Below are 15,584 nucleotides of genomic sequence, written 5' to 3' on the forward strand. Positions count from 1 at the left end.
CAAGACAAAATTTATTTGTGAAGATGCCATTTAAGATGGCTGCAGAACATTTTTATTTGCTATAGTTTCATATAAAATGTAGCACAGTTTCCATAGTAAGTGCTTGTTAAAGAAAACTGCAATGTACAGAGGCATGAAGAAGGTTTCCAGAATGCACAAAGAACAGCATTGCCACCGTTTTAAGGACCTCATAGTACCTGGAACCGCTTTTCTTGTATAGGGACCCCTGTTACATGTGGAATCTGTGTTACTGCAGTACTAATAATAGTAAAGAGTGCGTATATGTGATACATGTCTTAAAATATAAGATATGTGGCTTTTTTCTTCCCAGAGGAGAAGGTTCCAAAGAACCCTTCAAGAGCTACAGTGAGGCTTGATGTGGTAATACTTGGAAATGAAGTTTTGCCATTGTCTGAGCATAGAATATAGTCAAGCAGATTTCTGTTCATTGCTTTTTGTTGTTTACAAAACTTAGGGTAATATTGTGTACTGTTACCCTAAGAACTTGGAAGTGAACCCTGTGCTATGATGTTAGACCAGCTGTAACCTTTCCACTAAATTGTCTTTGCAGATCCAAGATACAGTTTTCAAACCAGTGTAATGAATTGTTAACAGCAGCATTTGATCATCAACCTGTATTTTCAGAGATACTTGGCTTGCTTTTTCAATAGAACGTAAGTGATGTTTGCACTATGATAAACAATCTAATTGGTTTGTGATTTTAATATAAAACTATAGCTGGCTTCAAAAGAGATGAGAATAATTTATAGAAGTATGGTCTTCACCTAGAAGCAACCTGGAAGCTTTTAAACCAGTCTGTGTGGAAGGGAGAAGATTCCTACATTCCTTAATTTCCCTTTTATGCTATTTCCTTAAGCTAATGGCTGTTATCAGATACGAGATTGGGCAGGATGGACCTTTATTCTGAACGCTAGAACTTTTTTGTTGACTAGTGGCAAAGGGAAGTTTAACAGAAGTGACAGAAATAAAGAGGAGCCATCTGCATGTACTGGTAGATACCCTGCCCCTCGCACATACTTTCAAGATACTGAGAAGACTAATATGTGGATCAACCTGTTATACTGTAGCCATCACTTGGATATCTTCTCCCACTACACTGGTTCAGTTCCACATCCTTCTGCAAGAGGAATTTCCTGTGTCTGAGACTGCTTGATTCTTAGAAGCATGCTCCTGGGATCCAAGAAGCATACCCAGGAAGCCTTCCAGTTGCTGGAAGGACAAACTATTTTTTTTGTCTCTATCTGGTTGCCTCTGTGTGTCTTCACATAAATTTCCTTCTCTGTTACTTGTAAAATTAGGCAATTTCATGTGAATGTAATTATTAGGCATTAAGCAATAGCAGACACTTGCTGGGGAAATTTGTGTGCAAATCATCTCCAAAATGAATTTTTTTTTTTTTTTTTTTTTTTGAGTGGGGTGAATGGGGGCAGGGAGAATGACAAGCCTGGAGTATAAGTGGCTCAAGCTATCTTTTTCTTCTGATCTTAGCATCTACCAGGATCACCCAACAGGTTCAAAAGATGGCATGAGATAGAGCAGCGTTTGGCTTATTCTATATTACTGGTAGTTTAACAGTGCTTTCTATAAAATTTTGGTAATAAACAGGTGGTGGCGCATAAAAGTCAGTAGCCATGCAACAATATACCTCTAACTTAGGCAGTATGTGAATATGAGATTCTTAGGGTAGCCCCAGTGGGATGTATTTTTCAGTCACTGAGCTTGTAAGCATAATATATTAGTTATGTCACGTTGCTGAATTTTACCTCAGCCTCCTCAGTGACTCATTCCTCAGTATAATTTCTGCAGAATCCTTGTTGCTAACAGGTGTGTTCTGGAAGCCTGAAGAAGAGACTACATGCAGTGTTGAACAACATTACCTCTGACATGCACATCCACGCAAAAGCAGTCCAGCATGGACAGCAGCTCTGTCAAGCTCTTGGTTCCCCTAGAATGGGAAGAGATATGCTCTCAGTTGGCAGAGGACCAGCTACAAAGGGCGGGTGAGAAGGCTGGCTTTGGCTGTCTGAAATGCAGTGGGGACATCTTTTGCTTGTCTGTTTTAAATACTTGAATAACCAAAGGCTGTAGAATAAATAAGCACTCTACCCCATTTTCCTCATCCTCTCTGCTGGACATACCCAGCCAACCTGCTTATCTGCTACTCATGTCACCATGCAGGAGCTTTGGCCTTTATATTCATAAATTTTAACATAAATCTTTTATTCTACCTGCTGACATCAGCATTGTGCTATACAGCTCAGTTCTGACCTGGAACAGAATGAAAGGGTGGAACTAGGAGGAAAGCAGCTGGAGCTAGTCAGAACAGAAAGATAACTTGAGCAACTCCAAGGAAAAACATTATCTGAAATGTTTTCATATTCATGCTTTTTTGCATGCTTGGCCTCCAAGGCTCTGGTTTATTGTTTCTGTTTATTCTTTAAGCTATTTAGTGTACTTGTGTTCTAGAATTGAAAGTTTTTCAAAAGTGTTTTGTTCTCCCTTGCTTGGTGTGCTTAAGCTCAGCCTGGCTAAATTTACTAGTTTCTCTCTGACATTTTCATTCTCATTTCCCATAGCATTGAGTTGTGGTACTTTTGTATAGCAAGAGTCTTCATTACAGGCCAACTAGCATATTTCATTTGTAAATGAGTGCTTGTTCTTATCTGTGCCTGTTGTATATAAACACCACCACCAAATTTCTTTTAAATACATGTGTGGGTGAGGAATTTCAAGGCTAGAGGGGAATCTTAGAAGCATAACTCCCATTAATCTTACAGTGTGAATAGCTTGCTTGTATTAATAGTTGAATTTAGGATCGTAGTAAGTATAGCTGTGTGAATCAGAACAAAGCATGATTGTGTGAGAGCAGAGCAGTGAGCAGTTCATTTTAGTTATATGCTGTACATCAGTATGAAAATCTTAACAGTTGTGTTCAAAGTCTCTGTGTTAAAAGCTGAGGAAAGAAAATATGAATGTAATATGAATGTAAAGTGCTGCTTTAAATTGCATACAGCTAGAAAACCTCCATGTTCTTCATAAAATGCACTTACTGATTTCTCTCTTGATTAAATATATCTTTCTAAGGAAATTATGCATACATTTCTCACTGACCTTGTTTTTTTTCTTTCCTAGGGAGGTTTTCAAAATGGATGACTGGAAACCGCTTCTTGTTCTTCTCTTTTTTTCCACCTTCTGCTCTGTAGATGCACAGCAGACTGGTAATACACTAAATAAATTATTCTTCTTCAAGTTGGTAGCAAAACTAACTTTTTCTATTTATACCCAATGCTGGAGAGAGATGAAGAATTGATTACAGTTTATTCTTTGTATAACTAGGAATAATATGGTATATTTCTATGAAACAGATATTTAATCTAAGATAGGAGTGTTTTCCTAAAAAAATGCAAAATTAAATGCAACAGCTTAATAAAATTTTGTTTTATTCATGTGTGTTGAGGTTCTCTATTTTCAAAAGCAATTAAAAACTCTCACAATTGTAAGACCACCAAGATTGAGATAAGTCATGGGATTCAGCATTTTCATTTTGCTAGTCAAGTCTTCTGGAAAATCTACTTGAGAAAGTATTCTGTACAAGTGCAGAATGTTTAGTGCATGACTGTTGGGTAGGGAAGTATTACAATAACTGCTTCTTACTTGCCCTACTAGTATGATATGCTTCTGAAAGGTGTTTATAAACATGAGTTTATTATTTACTACAAGATGCGGTTAGCCTTGTTTAAGTTGCTGTCTTTTTTTTTTTTTTCCCTTAGATGATAAATATTTTGTAATGTATGGTTGCAGAATGAAGCTCAAAGTGCATGAGTGCATGCACATGCTTGACAGCAGATCAATGCATTTTTATAGTTGTGGTTCACATACAGAAGTGTGTACAACAATTACCATATGCATTTACTACAAATGGGTTCTGAGCAGGCTGTGTATGGAAATTGTGTCAGTGTGAATTTCAGCATCTTTAATTTGCCTAAGAATGGTGTTGCAGAATGATGTAGCTTCTGACCCTCTGTGTGATGAACATGGGAAAAGAAGGAACTAGTGGGTGCTGAGAATTTACCAGGATAGGTGGAAGGATTTTTTTGCAAAATGCCACTAGGTCCTGGATTCTGATAAGCGATCAGGAGACAAAATTACTCTTCCATTAGATTACACATCCCATTGGAAAATGGGAAGTTACAAAGTGTTTCTTCAGTCTGCAGGAAGGCTTCTATGGCAGATGTCGTCTTCCTGGTAGCTGGATCCTGCAAGGCTTCTTGTACACAATGGTCAATGGCTTTGATACTGATGTGCCATACACCATGTTCTTGTTGAATACTTACTATAACAAGAATATCTTACAGAAATTCAGTTATAAAGGAGGAGGCACCAAAACTGGGCAGAACCTCCAGTTTATGCTGGAGAATCACTTTGTAGCAAGTGCTGGTAGCCAAAAGGAAGAAGGCATTCCTCAAATTGTTGTGGTAATTACAAATTGATAGCCTGAAGATGTTCAAAACGCAGCCGCACCAATCAGGGCATCACATTGTATGCCATAGGTGTTAAAGGTTCTACTTTGTCTGAGCTTCGAGAAATACCTAGTGAGCCAGCTGATAAGCACGTCTATGAAGCAGAAGATTTTGCTTCTCTGCAGGGACACTCTCACAGTATTCTACAGATGCTTGTACTACGCTAGCGGAAATAGCTGGATTGGTCACCCACACTGCCCATGATATATCCTGTGAGAGTTGTTTTCTTCCCAGCTTTATTTTTTTCCCTTTCATAGATGAAGTACATGGAATTGCATTGTGTTGCCAAAATACAGGTTTTAACTTTTTTCATTTTCCATATATTGCTAACTAGCTTTCAATAATATCGGCTCATAGCTGTGATAAATTTGGAGTTCCGTCTACCTTGAAAATACTCAAATAATGGTGAGAGATGGGAAAAGTGTTGGGAGGAAGGGGAAGGCAGAAACATGTGACACAGTTGTAATGTATTTCATAAATGATAAAATGTACAGTCAGGTCTTCCTTGACCATGAGAAAAGCTAGAGAAGAAGCTGTAGTAATTCTTTCTTCTATATGGTCCTCCTTGGGCAGCTTATGAAAAGCCTTGTTGGCAAATGTTGTCTTTTAAGTGGATACTTCAACAAGTATTGGCCAGGAAGACTTTCAGCAGGTGAAGAACTCCCTTTCCACCTTGGTTTCATGTCTTCCTATTTGTCTTGATGCAATCCAAGTTGGGCTGGCACAATACAGTGAGTTTTACCACAAATTCATGCTGAATCAGTATTTATTGAAAAGCAGTGTTTTGGAGCAGATTGAGAATTTGCCTTATAGAAGTGGAGAAACATACAGCAGGAGAGCTCTGGGTTCTTTCAGCAGAGTGATATTTCACTGAACCTGCTGGTGGCAGAGCTAAAGGCTGTGTCCCACAGGTTCTCATTGCTGGTTGAGAATTCAGTAATGAAGTTGAATTGCCTGCCAGGAAACTGAGCAGCAGAGGCATCTCCCTCTATGTTGTTTGAATTGGTGTCCAGAATAGCAGCTGAGTTTCAACAAGCAGCCAGCAAGCCTGTATATCTGTGTAGTGCTGGTAATTTTCATGACCTTCAAGATCTTTCCACAAGATTTTGGGGTAACTTTTGCTTTGCACTTGAAAGTCAGAGAGAAGGTAAGAAGCTGTCCTTATACTTTTGCAGTTTCAGTTGCTCATGCTGTGTGTGTAATTAGGTTCTAGAAAAGCGGTCCTGGTTTTGATGTTGTTTACATCAGCATTACTGTCATATAATGTGCTTGAAAGCACATTATTTTTGTTTTCCCCTCTTTTTTTTCCCCTATATTTGCAGCAGTCAAGTGGCAGATCTGGTATTCCTGATAGATGAATCAGAAAGCATACCAAAAAGAAACTTTTCTGTCTTGAAGACCTGTATGATGGAAGTTGTGGACAGCTTTGTTATTTCTAGGGGCAAAGTACATGTTGGAGTAGTCTAGTACAACCAAGAACTCCAGAAAAACTTTCTCTTAATGACTTCTATACTGTCACCATGATAAAGGAACAGATGAATAGAATCAAGCAATTGCAGCCCTCTGCATTCACTGGCAAGGGTCTGAAGCTTGTCCAAAGCCTTTTTCAGCCAGCCAGTGGAGACTGCAAGGGCCTTGTAGTGATTATAGGCAGAAATGCAACTGGCAGGGTGGAGGATGCAGCAATGGCTTAGAGAAGCAGTTGGATCCATGTCTTTGCAGTTGGCATAGGGGTTATCAATTCCTTTGAGCTGCTGGTGCTGCAAGAAACAGTGTAAAACCTTGATGCACTGAAAACCATTGAGAGGAGGGTTATTGTCAATCAGGTCTGTGAATCCAAACATCCTCCTACCCAGGGTAACTTGAATATTTTGTTGGGTGCATGATGACGAATATCCACATGACTACATGCAGTTCCTGATGAAAGTACCTGAGCTAGCTGGACAGCTATGCCACTGTTTTACCAAAGAATACTGCTCAGGTTACTCAGTCTTGCAACTTTCTAGACTTGTACCTGGCTTCAGTCAAGAACCACAACACTCTTTAGTATGGTAAATAGCTTCTGAAGTGAGACAACACCTCACATCTAGCATTCATATCCATAGCTCCTCAGTGTCTCAAAGGAGCCAGAGCAGGTGTGCCCAAGGTATCCTAATCAAAAGAGAGAAACAGACATTTCAGTGATATTTATAAAAGAGCCTTCCAAAAACCTAACTTTGTCATCTACAGCTGACCATACTGCTTCAGTGGGACTGTCAGCAGCAACTGTTGACAAAACTTAAGTCTCACAGAGGCACAGTGGAGAAGGGTTGTGAGAAAATCCATCGTTGTGTATGTGGGAGGTATTGGAAAGGTGTGAGCAGCAAATCCACAGTAAGCTGAGATGCTGCCCAAAAGCTTTCCCTATATAAGAAACAGAACTTGCTATCTCTTACTACATCTTTGTGATGGCAGTGGTAGCTTGGATGCCACACAGCCTGAGGGTCTCCCAACCCCAAAGAAAATAAAGGTTCAGTATTGGCTTTGATTAATGTAGCAACTTTTATCAGATGCCAAAGGCTGGTTTTGTATCTGAGTTTATTCCAAGTTGGTGCTGGGTTATCTGTCACCTTGTCACGTGGGAAGACTGAAGCAGAAAACATAAGCAATTGCTCTTTAAAATTACAGATTCTTGCCAGATATTTAGTAAGATAATACTGTAGATGTGTTTGTTATGTTGCAAAAAGAAAAATGTGGTGAATGACAAATGAAAAGGCAGAGCACTTCCTCTGCTGAAGGTAAGGGAGATCTGTGTTTTAAGTTTAAGCATTGATTTGGGATAGCAGGAAGAGACAACCGCTGGAGCAGTTCTCTCTGTGCCCATCCTTACAGGGACTGTGGTTCTACTTTAAATCTCCTTTGTTATCTTCCTTGTGTCTTCACCTTATAGGTGATGTTTTACATGTGTTGGATGCATGCTCTTTGTTATCTTTGTTATGCCATAAAACTGACTGAACCCAGTTCTCTAGGTTTCATTCCCTTAGTGACCAGAATCTTACTGTGTGAAAGGAACACTGGGGTGACCACACTGCTGGTCTAAGGCTTTTCATAACAATAGCTGAACAAAAAACTGCCTCTCCTGCACCTTGGGCTGCTGACCTCTTAAACACAGCAGGTGCTTTTCAGAGAAGAGAACAGCTGGGCTTGTGTCATTGTGAGCTCTGCACCCCCACCCCCTGTTTTTCCCACCAAAAGCTGAGCAAACCTCCAGCTGAAAAGGTATGGCCTGAAAGCAGAGAGAGGAGGCTGCTGTGAAACTGGAGAGCACTGCTAGTGGCTAGTGCAGTAGCACCTCCTGGTGTTTTGTGGCCAGAGAACTGGTAGTAACAGAAGTTACTGCAGTAAACATCTATACAGGCACACTTGTTTAGAAAGAGAGAAGTTAAGGAAAGCATGTTGACTTCGATCTCACCAATGCATGTATTTATTAAGTTCTGCATAAATTTGTCTCATACAACAAAAATTAACTTCTTGTGAAGCCTGTTTTATCTTATACTGTCATCTGTTTTTCTGTATTTGCTGACCTTCTTTTCTGTAATAAATCTATTAATTCCCCTTTCTCTTGTCACTGTCTCTTAAACTGCCAGATTTTTCAGATTTAAAAAACTGCATTCAAGGTACTTTTTACAAGGGCGTGTAGTGATAGGGCAAGGGGTATGGTTTTAAAGGAAGAAATTCTTACCCAGTGGGTGGCGAGGCAGTGGAGCAGATTGCCCCGAGAAGTTGTGGATGCCCCATCCCTGGAAGTGTTCTTGGCCAGGCTGGATGGGGCTTTGAGCAACCTGGTCTAGTGGAAGGTGTCCCTGCCCATGGCAGGGGGTTTGGAACTGGGTGGTCTTTAAGTTCCTTCCAGCACAAACTATTCTGTGATTCTATAAGCCAACAGGGTAAAAATATACCTTTGCAGCAGTAAGGTGGGGTAGTTTAACAAAGTGGATGTGTGTGGGAGAACAAGGTGATTAGAAAAAGAGCTTAGCTACACAGAGGTGTTCACTCCTGCAAATAAATACAGGTTATCAAAAGAGTATAGAGTACCTACCAGAAGCTGTTTTACATATTCTCATGCCGAATGCAGTAGCACTACAGTGGATAATTTACCACTGTTTTGGTGTTATTGCTGGTATATTGAGGAGTTGTCAGGGAATGTTTTAAGAGCTATGCAGCGTGTCTGGCCAATTGTCAGGGCTATACTGCTGAGTCCGTGGTTACCCTTTGCACTCCCTTCAAATTATGTGGTTGAAAAGACACATATCTCAGAAACATCTCATCGTGAAAACGTACTTTGTGTATGCTGGACATGAACACATACTGGAAGAAATATCTGATAAATTTTATGTTGTTAAGGGAAATGTTTAATCGGAAACATCCCTCACAATTAGAAAAATTCTGTTAGCTGAACTGCTGATGACCTTTGCATCACAGGTGTTCTGTGAATCTTGAAATCAGATCTACAACCTCACAACCTGGCTGAGGGGCATGACTGTGGGGTGTGTGTAGACATATGTGTATATAGATACCTTTAGCTGTTTAAGAGAAATTTTTTCTTGTTGACTAAACAAAAAATATGTATAGATTTTTTTTAGTGTTGTTCTGAGGCTTGAATGTTGGCTGGTTTAGCTATAAAAACTCATCCAATATGATCTTTTAACACTGAAAGATTTTCATGCTGCTTACCAGCAAATCATACCCTCTAGGGGGCAGTTTGTACCACAAGTGAAAATACTGAAACATAACGATGGCCACTCTGAAGTGAAATTATTTCTGAATTTATTTGGTTAAAGAGCTAAACACATTTGTCTTTTATATGCGGGGACAACCCAGAAATCCCTGATGAAGCCTATATAGAATAATGGTCTTACAGGAAATAGCCCAAACTAGCAAACATGGAAAACAGCCTTGTGTTTGGTAAGTGTTTCAGAGTCAATAGCTAAAAAAGGAACAAAATTAGAGAGAGAGCTGTTTCACAGATAAAAATTGCATGCCTCTGACATCTTTGCAGAGGCACAACAATGGATGATAGCACATCTAGAGGCACAGAATAAAATTCAGCATGACACATGAGGAATTGAGGTACAAAACAAATAAGTCAGGTGGTTTAGCTGCTTGATGAGGGCAAGGTGGTTGGGGAGGTGGGATGAATGAACCACATTGCACTATTTGCTGTTAAGATCGGGAGCTGTGCAAGCCTAACTGAGGTAGCCCTCGCCTTACAGCAGCTGTTATTCACAGTGGATTTGACATTGCATGTAGGCAGTGCTGCATCTTTATCTCATGTTTGTTTCTTTGGCCTGTTGTTCCACATTTGCATGTATCATCTGGTCTGGTGACAAAGCGATAAAGCACAGCCAACCATCAAGCTGTTGCACATTCTCCGTTGGTAGCGAAGCTCATGGAAACATTTGCAGGAGTAGACCTTTTGAGGACATTTGGCAGCTGGGGAACAGTGACGAGTAATGTAGACCTTAGTACCTGCAAGTTCACATGGCCCCAGTGAAACTGGTGGGCTTGATGGTATTTTATATTTATGGAAAACCTATCTCACTCATTCTGACTTCTGGTTCTAAATCTACAATATTTGATTTTGTTCCACTCCCATGCTTCTGACAAAAGACAAGATCGCAAATAGTGTATGCTTATAGTTTTCTGTTTCTTCTAATTTTTTCAGATTGCGACATAGATCTTTCTATAGCAATTGATATATCAAGGCACATGCAGCCAGCATCCACCGTGCTTCTGAAACAGAAATTGCAAGCGTTCCTTCCCAAGCTTTTACTCCAGATGAAATTGCTGCCAAATACCAGCTGTAATGCTGGCTCTTTAGTCAACATTAGATTCAAGTTCCAAGTATTGGCACAGACCAAAGAATTCATCTTTGACTCTGATTTTGAAGACTATAATGAAGAGATCATCCAGAGGTTCTTAGGTGCACAGACCACTGTGAACACCTACCTGAATGCAGACTTCTTACAGGCACTTGAGGAGAAGTTCTTCAATGTGACCTCTGCTAAAGTGAAGGTAACTTAATGGTACGAATGTACATCTTGGAAAAATTATGCAATTTGATGTTTACAGTCTGATGCTGAGTACTCCAGAGAGACAAAAAGGTAGTTCAGGAATTGGTCCATCCAATAGACAGAATGACAGAATGGTTGAGTGTTGGAATGAATAAAGGACTCGGCATTCTGATTCAATGTGAATCATGCAAAGCCATTTATTACAGAAACAAGCCTCCTTATATATGCAGCTATTCTCTGATCACGCATCCATGCTCCAAACATGCATTCAGTAATTTGATATCATCTATGTTCATGAGCTGTCCACACACTGGAGTCTCACTGCTGATGGGTCCATTGATTTACATCATGTTGAGGCTCTGTTATTGTAGAACTGCCTCCCTCCCACGGCAGGTCCTGTTTTCAGCTTTCCAATGTGGCCTTGAAATTCCTTTGGGCCTGGCTAGTTCAATAGCAAATCTCTATCTAGCAGAAACCCCTCCACAGTTGAGGAACCTCTGGAAGTCACTGTGTCCAATGCCCGTGGTCAAGGAGGGTCAACTAAAGCAAGATGTCCAGCAGCATGTCCAGATGGCTTTTGAGTATCTCTAAGAATGAAAACTGTACAACCTCTGTAGGCAACCTGTGACAGCCCTTGGTCATCCTCATGGTGAAAAAGTGTTTCTTTATATTTATATAGAACCTCCTGTTCTTTCATTCGTGTGACTACATATAGCAGTTCCAATTCCCTGAGTACTCTTGCAGTGAGATGGTGCCCAGAACATTTCAGTTAATACGTATGATCACAAGTGTGCTTACAGAAGACCTTCTTATATCTACCATGTACTTTAAGTAGCGGAAACAGTTTTCTTTCAAAAACTCTTAAATCCTGATCCTGAATCTCTGTCCAGCATAATGACAGCTCTAAGCAGAAGTCACCACAAGCATCATCCAAGAAATTTGTTTACAGAAATCTATTTGTGTAGTTAACTTGTCAAATAGTTTCCAGTAACAAAGCTGCATTCTGCTCAGGGATCTTATGGTCAAGAAAATCTGCATAGATGCTGCAGTTAATTCTTTCACCTTGAAGTAAGGTGAAGGGAGAAGCATAAGACTTGATCTGATCTCTTCTGAAGTAAATGAGGGGAGTCTTTCCACTTAGTGGAAGAAATTTAAGTCTCATTGGAATGTTTCAGGGTTATTGTTCTGGCAGTTTTTTTCTTAAGACACTGACTCAGTAAAGCACTGACCATGTCCTGTAGTAGCTGTTTAAATATTATTCCTTACTAAGACCTCCATGCAGGAAGATCTTCTTTACAAACGAGGACAGGTTGGCACTTGCAAAATACATATGGAATTTCCTCGATGGAGCTTATTTTAACTTTTAGAAGATGTTAATTGTAGTCTGATGTTGTTCCATCCCACTTGATGGGGTGAGGGCAGTTAACTTTTAAATACTCTGTGCAGTAGCCAAGACTAATGACAATTACTTGAGAGCTTAAATTAAATCACAAGTTTACTAAAAACTCAGTGGAATTACAATGAATACTGGCTTGGCAAAAGTTTGTAACTATATCATAAAACTTAACAAGACTTCAACAACAAAACTCACAATGATATTACCCTAATGTGCCCAGAATAAAGAGAGAGAGAGAGATTAAGGTATCAGAAGAAAAGCAAGATTTCACCACTCCAAAGGTTAGTCAATCCAGCGATGATCTCTGTAGTTCTCTTGGTGGTGAGTGCAATGAAACTTCACTACTGGTGTCCCAAGTGAAGTGTTTATATACTTTAGTTCATTTGCATGTGAGATAGGAGAGGGTGGCTCATCTCCTCCCTCTGCACGCTCCTTGTACTAATTAAGGAGATTGTTCCAGACATGGGTCGGTGGTCTGAGAAGTAAGTCAGTTGGTCCTCTAGAGGTAGCTGGTGAATCATTATTTCCCCTAACTGGTCAGTGATTGCTCAATGACCCTGCCTTGGTTCCAGCCCAATTAATGAGGCCTTCATTTTGCAAAGAATAGGTAGGCCTCAAGGAAGAGGTACATCCTCTCTCCGCAGCACTCATCTTTTCCTCCTGCCAGTAGCTGCAAAAAAACCAGCTGTTTAAGGCATAACAAGGTGTATACCATCACCATCGCAGACATAGAGTGAGAAATTGTTACAAATTCCCCTGCTTTCAGGTGAAAGTTGGCATTCTGGTTTTTTTACAGCATTTATATATATATATATACAGCTTACTAATTTAGGTGGTAATTTTGTGTATAGTCAATACTATTTTATTCCCAAAGATTTCTTAAAATATAATTTTATTCTGAACAAGGAAAATTACCACGTATGATTTTTCTTCTTTTGGGCCTCAGTAGAGAGAACTTGTGTGACATACAAGTAAAAGCAGTGTTTTTTTTCTCCTAATTGCCAGTTCTGTTAGATCCTGTTGAAGATTAGAATTAAGCAAGGCTTCTTTCTGCTTATGCATTATTACTAGAAATAAATGTGCTGCATATCTCAGCACTTTTCCAGTAGGTTAATATTCCTTTCTGATACTGATAATGTGCAAATTGAAAACACAAGACTTTAGAATGCACATGAAATCACAATTTAATCTTCCTTGGATCCTGAGTAATAACATGCTTGTTCTGTAAAGATTATTAGTTTTAAACATCATCAGGGATAGTGATTCCCTGTTGTTTGCATTTCTTCTTTTATTTATCATTTGTTTGTTTTTCAGCAAAAGAGATGTACCTAATTCCAGCATTTTTGACAAAGCAAGACTCAGATGTGTACCAGCGAGAGGTTTATGTAAATGAAAGCTTTGTAAACATATATGATGCCCACACTAACACCCCACACTTCCCTTCAGCCCCATGTTTTTAAATGAAAGGATTGCCAAAAAATGCTTCAAGCCCAGGCCTACAGTGTGATTTCTAACAGTCTGTGGTGTGTTTACCCATCTATGGTTCAGCTCCCCACTGCACCACACTCTGCTTGAGCAAACATAGAATCAGCACCAGTTCCTCCACCTTGGATGTTTGGGAACTTTGCACCACCAGAACAAGTTAACTCTGTCTGTTCTTAAATTCTGGTCTCCTTCATGTTTTAGCACAGAAGTGGGGTGTTTGGTTTTACAGTCTCTTAATTTGCCTTTGGCATCTGTGGAAAAGTGCACCTTAACAGAAGTATTCCTCTGGAGTTCGCACTGTTTGAAGCTGTGCATTGTATAGGGAATGTAAAACAAGAAGGATGAAAGGGAAGGAGCTCTAGCTGTGCTTGTCCACTTGTTGGTCAGAGTTTCAGAGGACTTAAAAATTATTATTGTTGGGGGCAGGAAACGGTTTACCTGTGCAGCCTCTTTCTGGGAAACCTAATCCACTGGATGAGTGACCCCTGAGAAGACTTCTGCTGGTTAGAAGTGGGAAGGTGAGGAGAGAAATGGGAAGAGACTGGTAGCTTGAAGAGGAACTGTAAGAAATGGTGCTTTCCTCAGCCCTGAAAGGTTCTTAACTATATTGACCAGAAAAGGCAGGAATGTAGCCAATACAAAAGGTCAGGATTAGCATCCTTACGTGCACTAAGCTTGATGTCTTAACAAGGAAAAATATGGCTTGAATATGGCTTGAGTGGAGCAGGGGGGTGCACTGCGTATGTGGGAAGGGCAAGGGGACATGAGCATCTGCAGGGAGGTGGGATTGGACTGAGAGAGGATGTGCTTCAGAGTGTGGTTCAGATGGCAGCCAACTGGAGCCGCTCTTGCAGAACGGGAATTTTTTGCTTGGTCTCAGTTCCACATGCAGATATGAGAGAACTCTTCTGACATCAGAGAAGGCTCTGCAGTGGATAAGTTACAGCAGAATTGACCTTCCACCTTTCTAATATGGCAGATATAATTAATAGCAATGCTGTGAACTGGTCAGCAAGATGAATCCCTCAAATGGAAATGTGGTCATGGAAGACTCGCTTCTGTGTTCTGTTTTCCTTGCTCCTCAGCACTTTTTCCAGCACATGTTTCAGATCTACCACAGTGTAGTGCAGTTTGACCACCTTATAGCCAGTTTTCAATGTAAACTGTACATTTTGCAAAGACTCAACTCTTAGTCTCTTCTCAATTGACTTGTCAGTCCTCCCTTTCCCTACAGGTTCTGTTAGTATTTTCAGATGGGCTGGATGACTCACTGGAAGATCTCAGAAAAGCAGCTGACTCCCTTCGCTTTAAAGGTATTACAGGACTTCATTGATGCTCTGGCCTCCTGCTACCAATGGCCCAATGTATTGTTCCCCCACAGCTTTTATGCAAAACATTACCTCTCTATGTTCATATGGCATTCCTCAGGAGCCACTGAGAGAGTGTTTGCTTCTCCATGTGAACCAGTGTACATGATGGCTTATCACTGTTTGGCAGATGATGCCACAGACATGCCTAGGGGTGCAGAGGGCCTGGGATGGTTCTGGTTTCTGGAGTCCAGTGCCAGCAGCTGTGGCACTTCAGGGCAGCCCCTCTCACTGATGAGTGTAGCACCAGAGGTTAGACCCAACTCCAAGTTCTGGAGAAGAAAACAGTTTTACAGTTCTGCTTGGGCACTAAGTAGCATTTGGTTAAATATTGTTGGTTAAATGGTATCATTCAGGTATTCACTAATTTAAATCTATGCTTACATTGAAGGTCTTGATGCACTGATGTTAGTTGGCCTGGACAATACACAGAACTTGACTGAACTTCGGGAAATAGAGTTTGGCAGAGGGTTTGAATACAACAAACCTCTGAGTGTTGGGTTTGCAGAGATTGCAAGCATCTTGCAGCGAAACCTTGTAAGTCCTTCTGTGATATAAACAAAAGAGGGAAAATCAGTCTTTGTTTTATTATTAATATACATTGATGAAAAGTTTCTTGTTATTTTTCAGGATACTGTTGCAGAAAGGAAATGCTGTAAGATTGTTTGTAAATGCCTTGGAGAAAATGGTGATCTTGGTGGCCAGGGGAGTCCTGGAAGGAAGGTAGGAGAGCTAAGATAGA

The 15,584-nt window shown here is 40.3% G+C and overlaps 1 protein-coding gene and 1 pseudogene across 7 annotated transcripts in view; both read left to right on the forward strand.

Annotated features, from left to right (window-relative positions):
* The window catches only part of LOC110356609 (collagen alpha-4(VI) chain-like), a 68,098-nt gene that overhangs the window by 20,801 nt on the left and 31,713 nt on the right, over positions 1 to 15,584 (forward strand). For 4 of the 7 annotated variants that reach the window (XM_065051659.1, XM_065051658.1, XM_065051660.1 and 1 more), the window contains 6 exons: positions 572 to 674; positions 3,154 to 3,239; positions 10,246 to 10,595; positions 14,710 to 14,788; positions 15,234 to 15,379; positions 15,473 to 15,565. In XM_065051659.1, coding sequence (XP_064907731.1) covers positions 3,167 to 3,239; positions 10,246 to 10,595; positions 14,710 to 14,788; positions 15,234 to 15,379; positions 15,473 to 15,565 — 741 coding nt within the window. In that variant the 5' untranslated portion in view covers positions 572 to 674; positions 3,154 to 3,166. Of the gene's footprint in view, positions 1 to 571; positions 675 to 1,845; positions 2,022 to 3,153; positions 3,240 to 10,245; positions 10,596 to 14,709; positions 14,789 to 15,233; positions 15,380 to 15,472; positions 15,566 to 15,584 lie in introns of all 7 variants that reach the window. The other 3 variants (XM_065051656.1, XM_065051657.1, XM_065051655.1) reach the window with 1 other exon arrangement.
* LOC135578476 (cartilage matrix protein-like) lies at positions 3,256 to 8,915 on the forward strand (annotated as a pseudogene).

Source organism: Columba livia, chromosome 2 (assembly GCF_036013475.1).
Source record: "Columba livia isolate bColLiv1 breed racing homer chromosome 2, bColLiv1.pat.W.v2, whole genome shotgun sequence".
In the NCBI taxonomy this organism is placed as follows: domain Eukaryota; kingdom Metazoa; phylum Chordata; class Aves; order Columbiformes; family Columbidae; genus Columba; species Columba livia.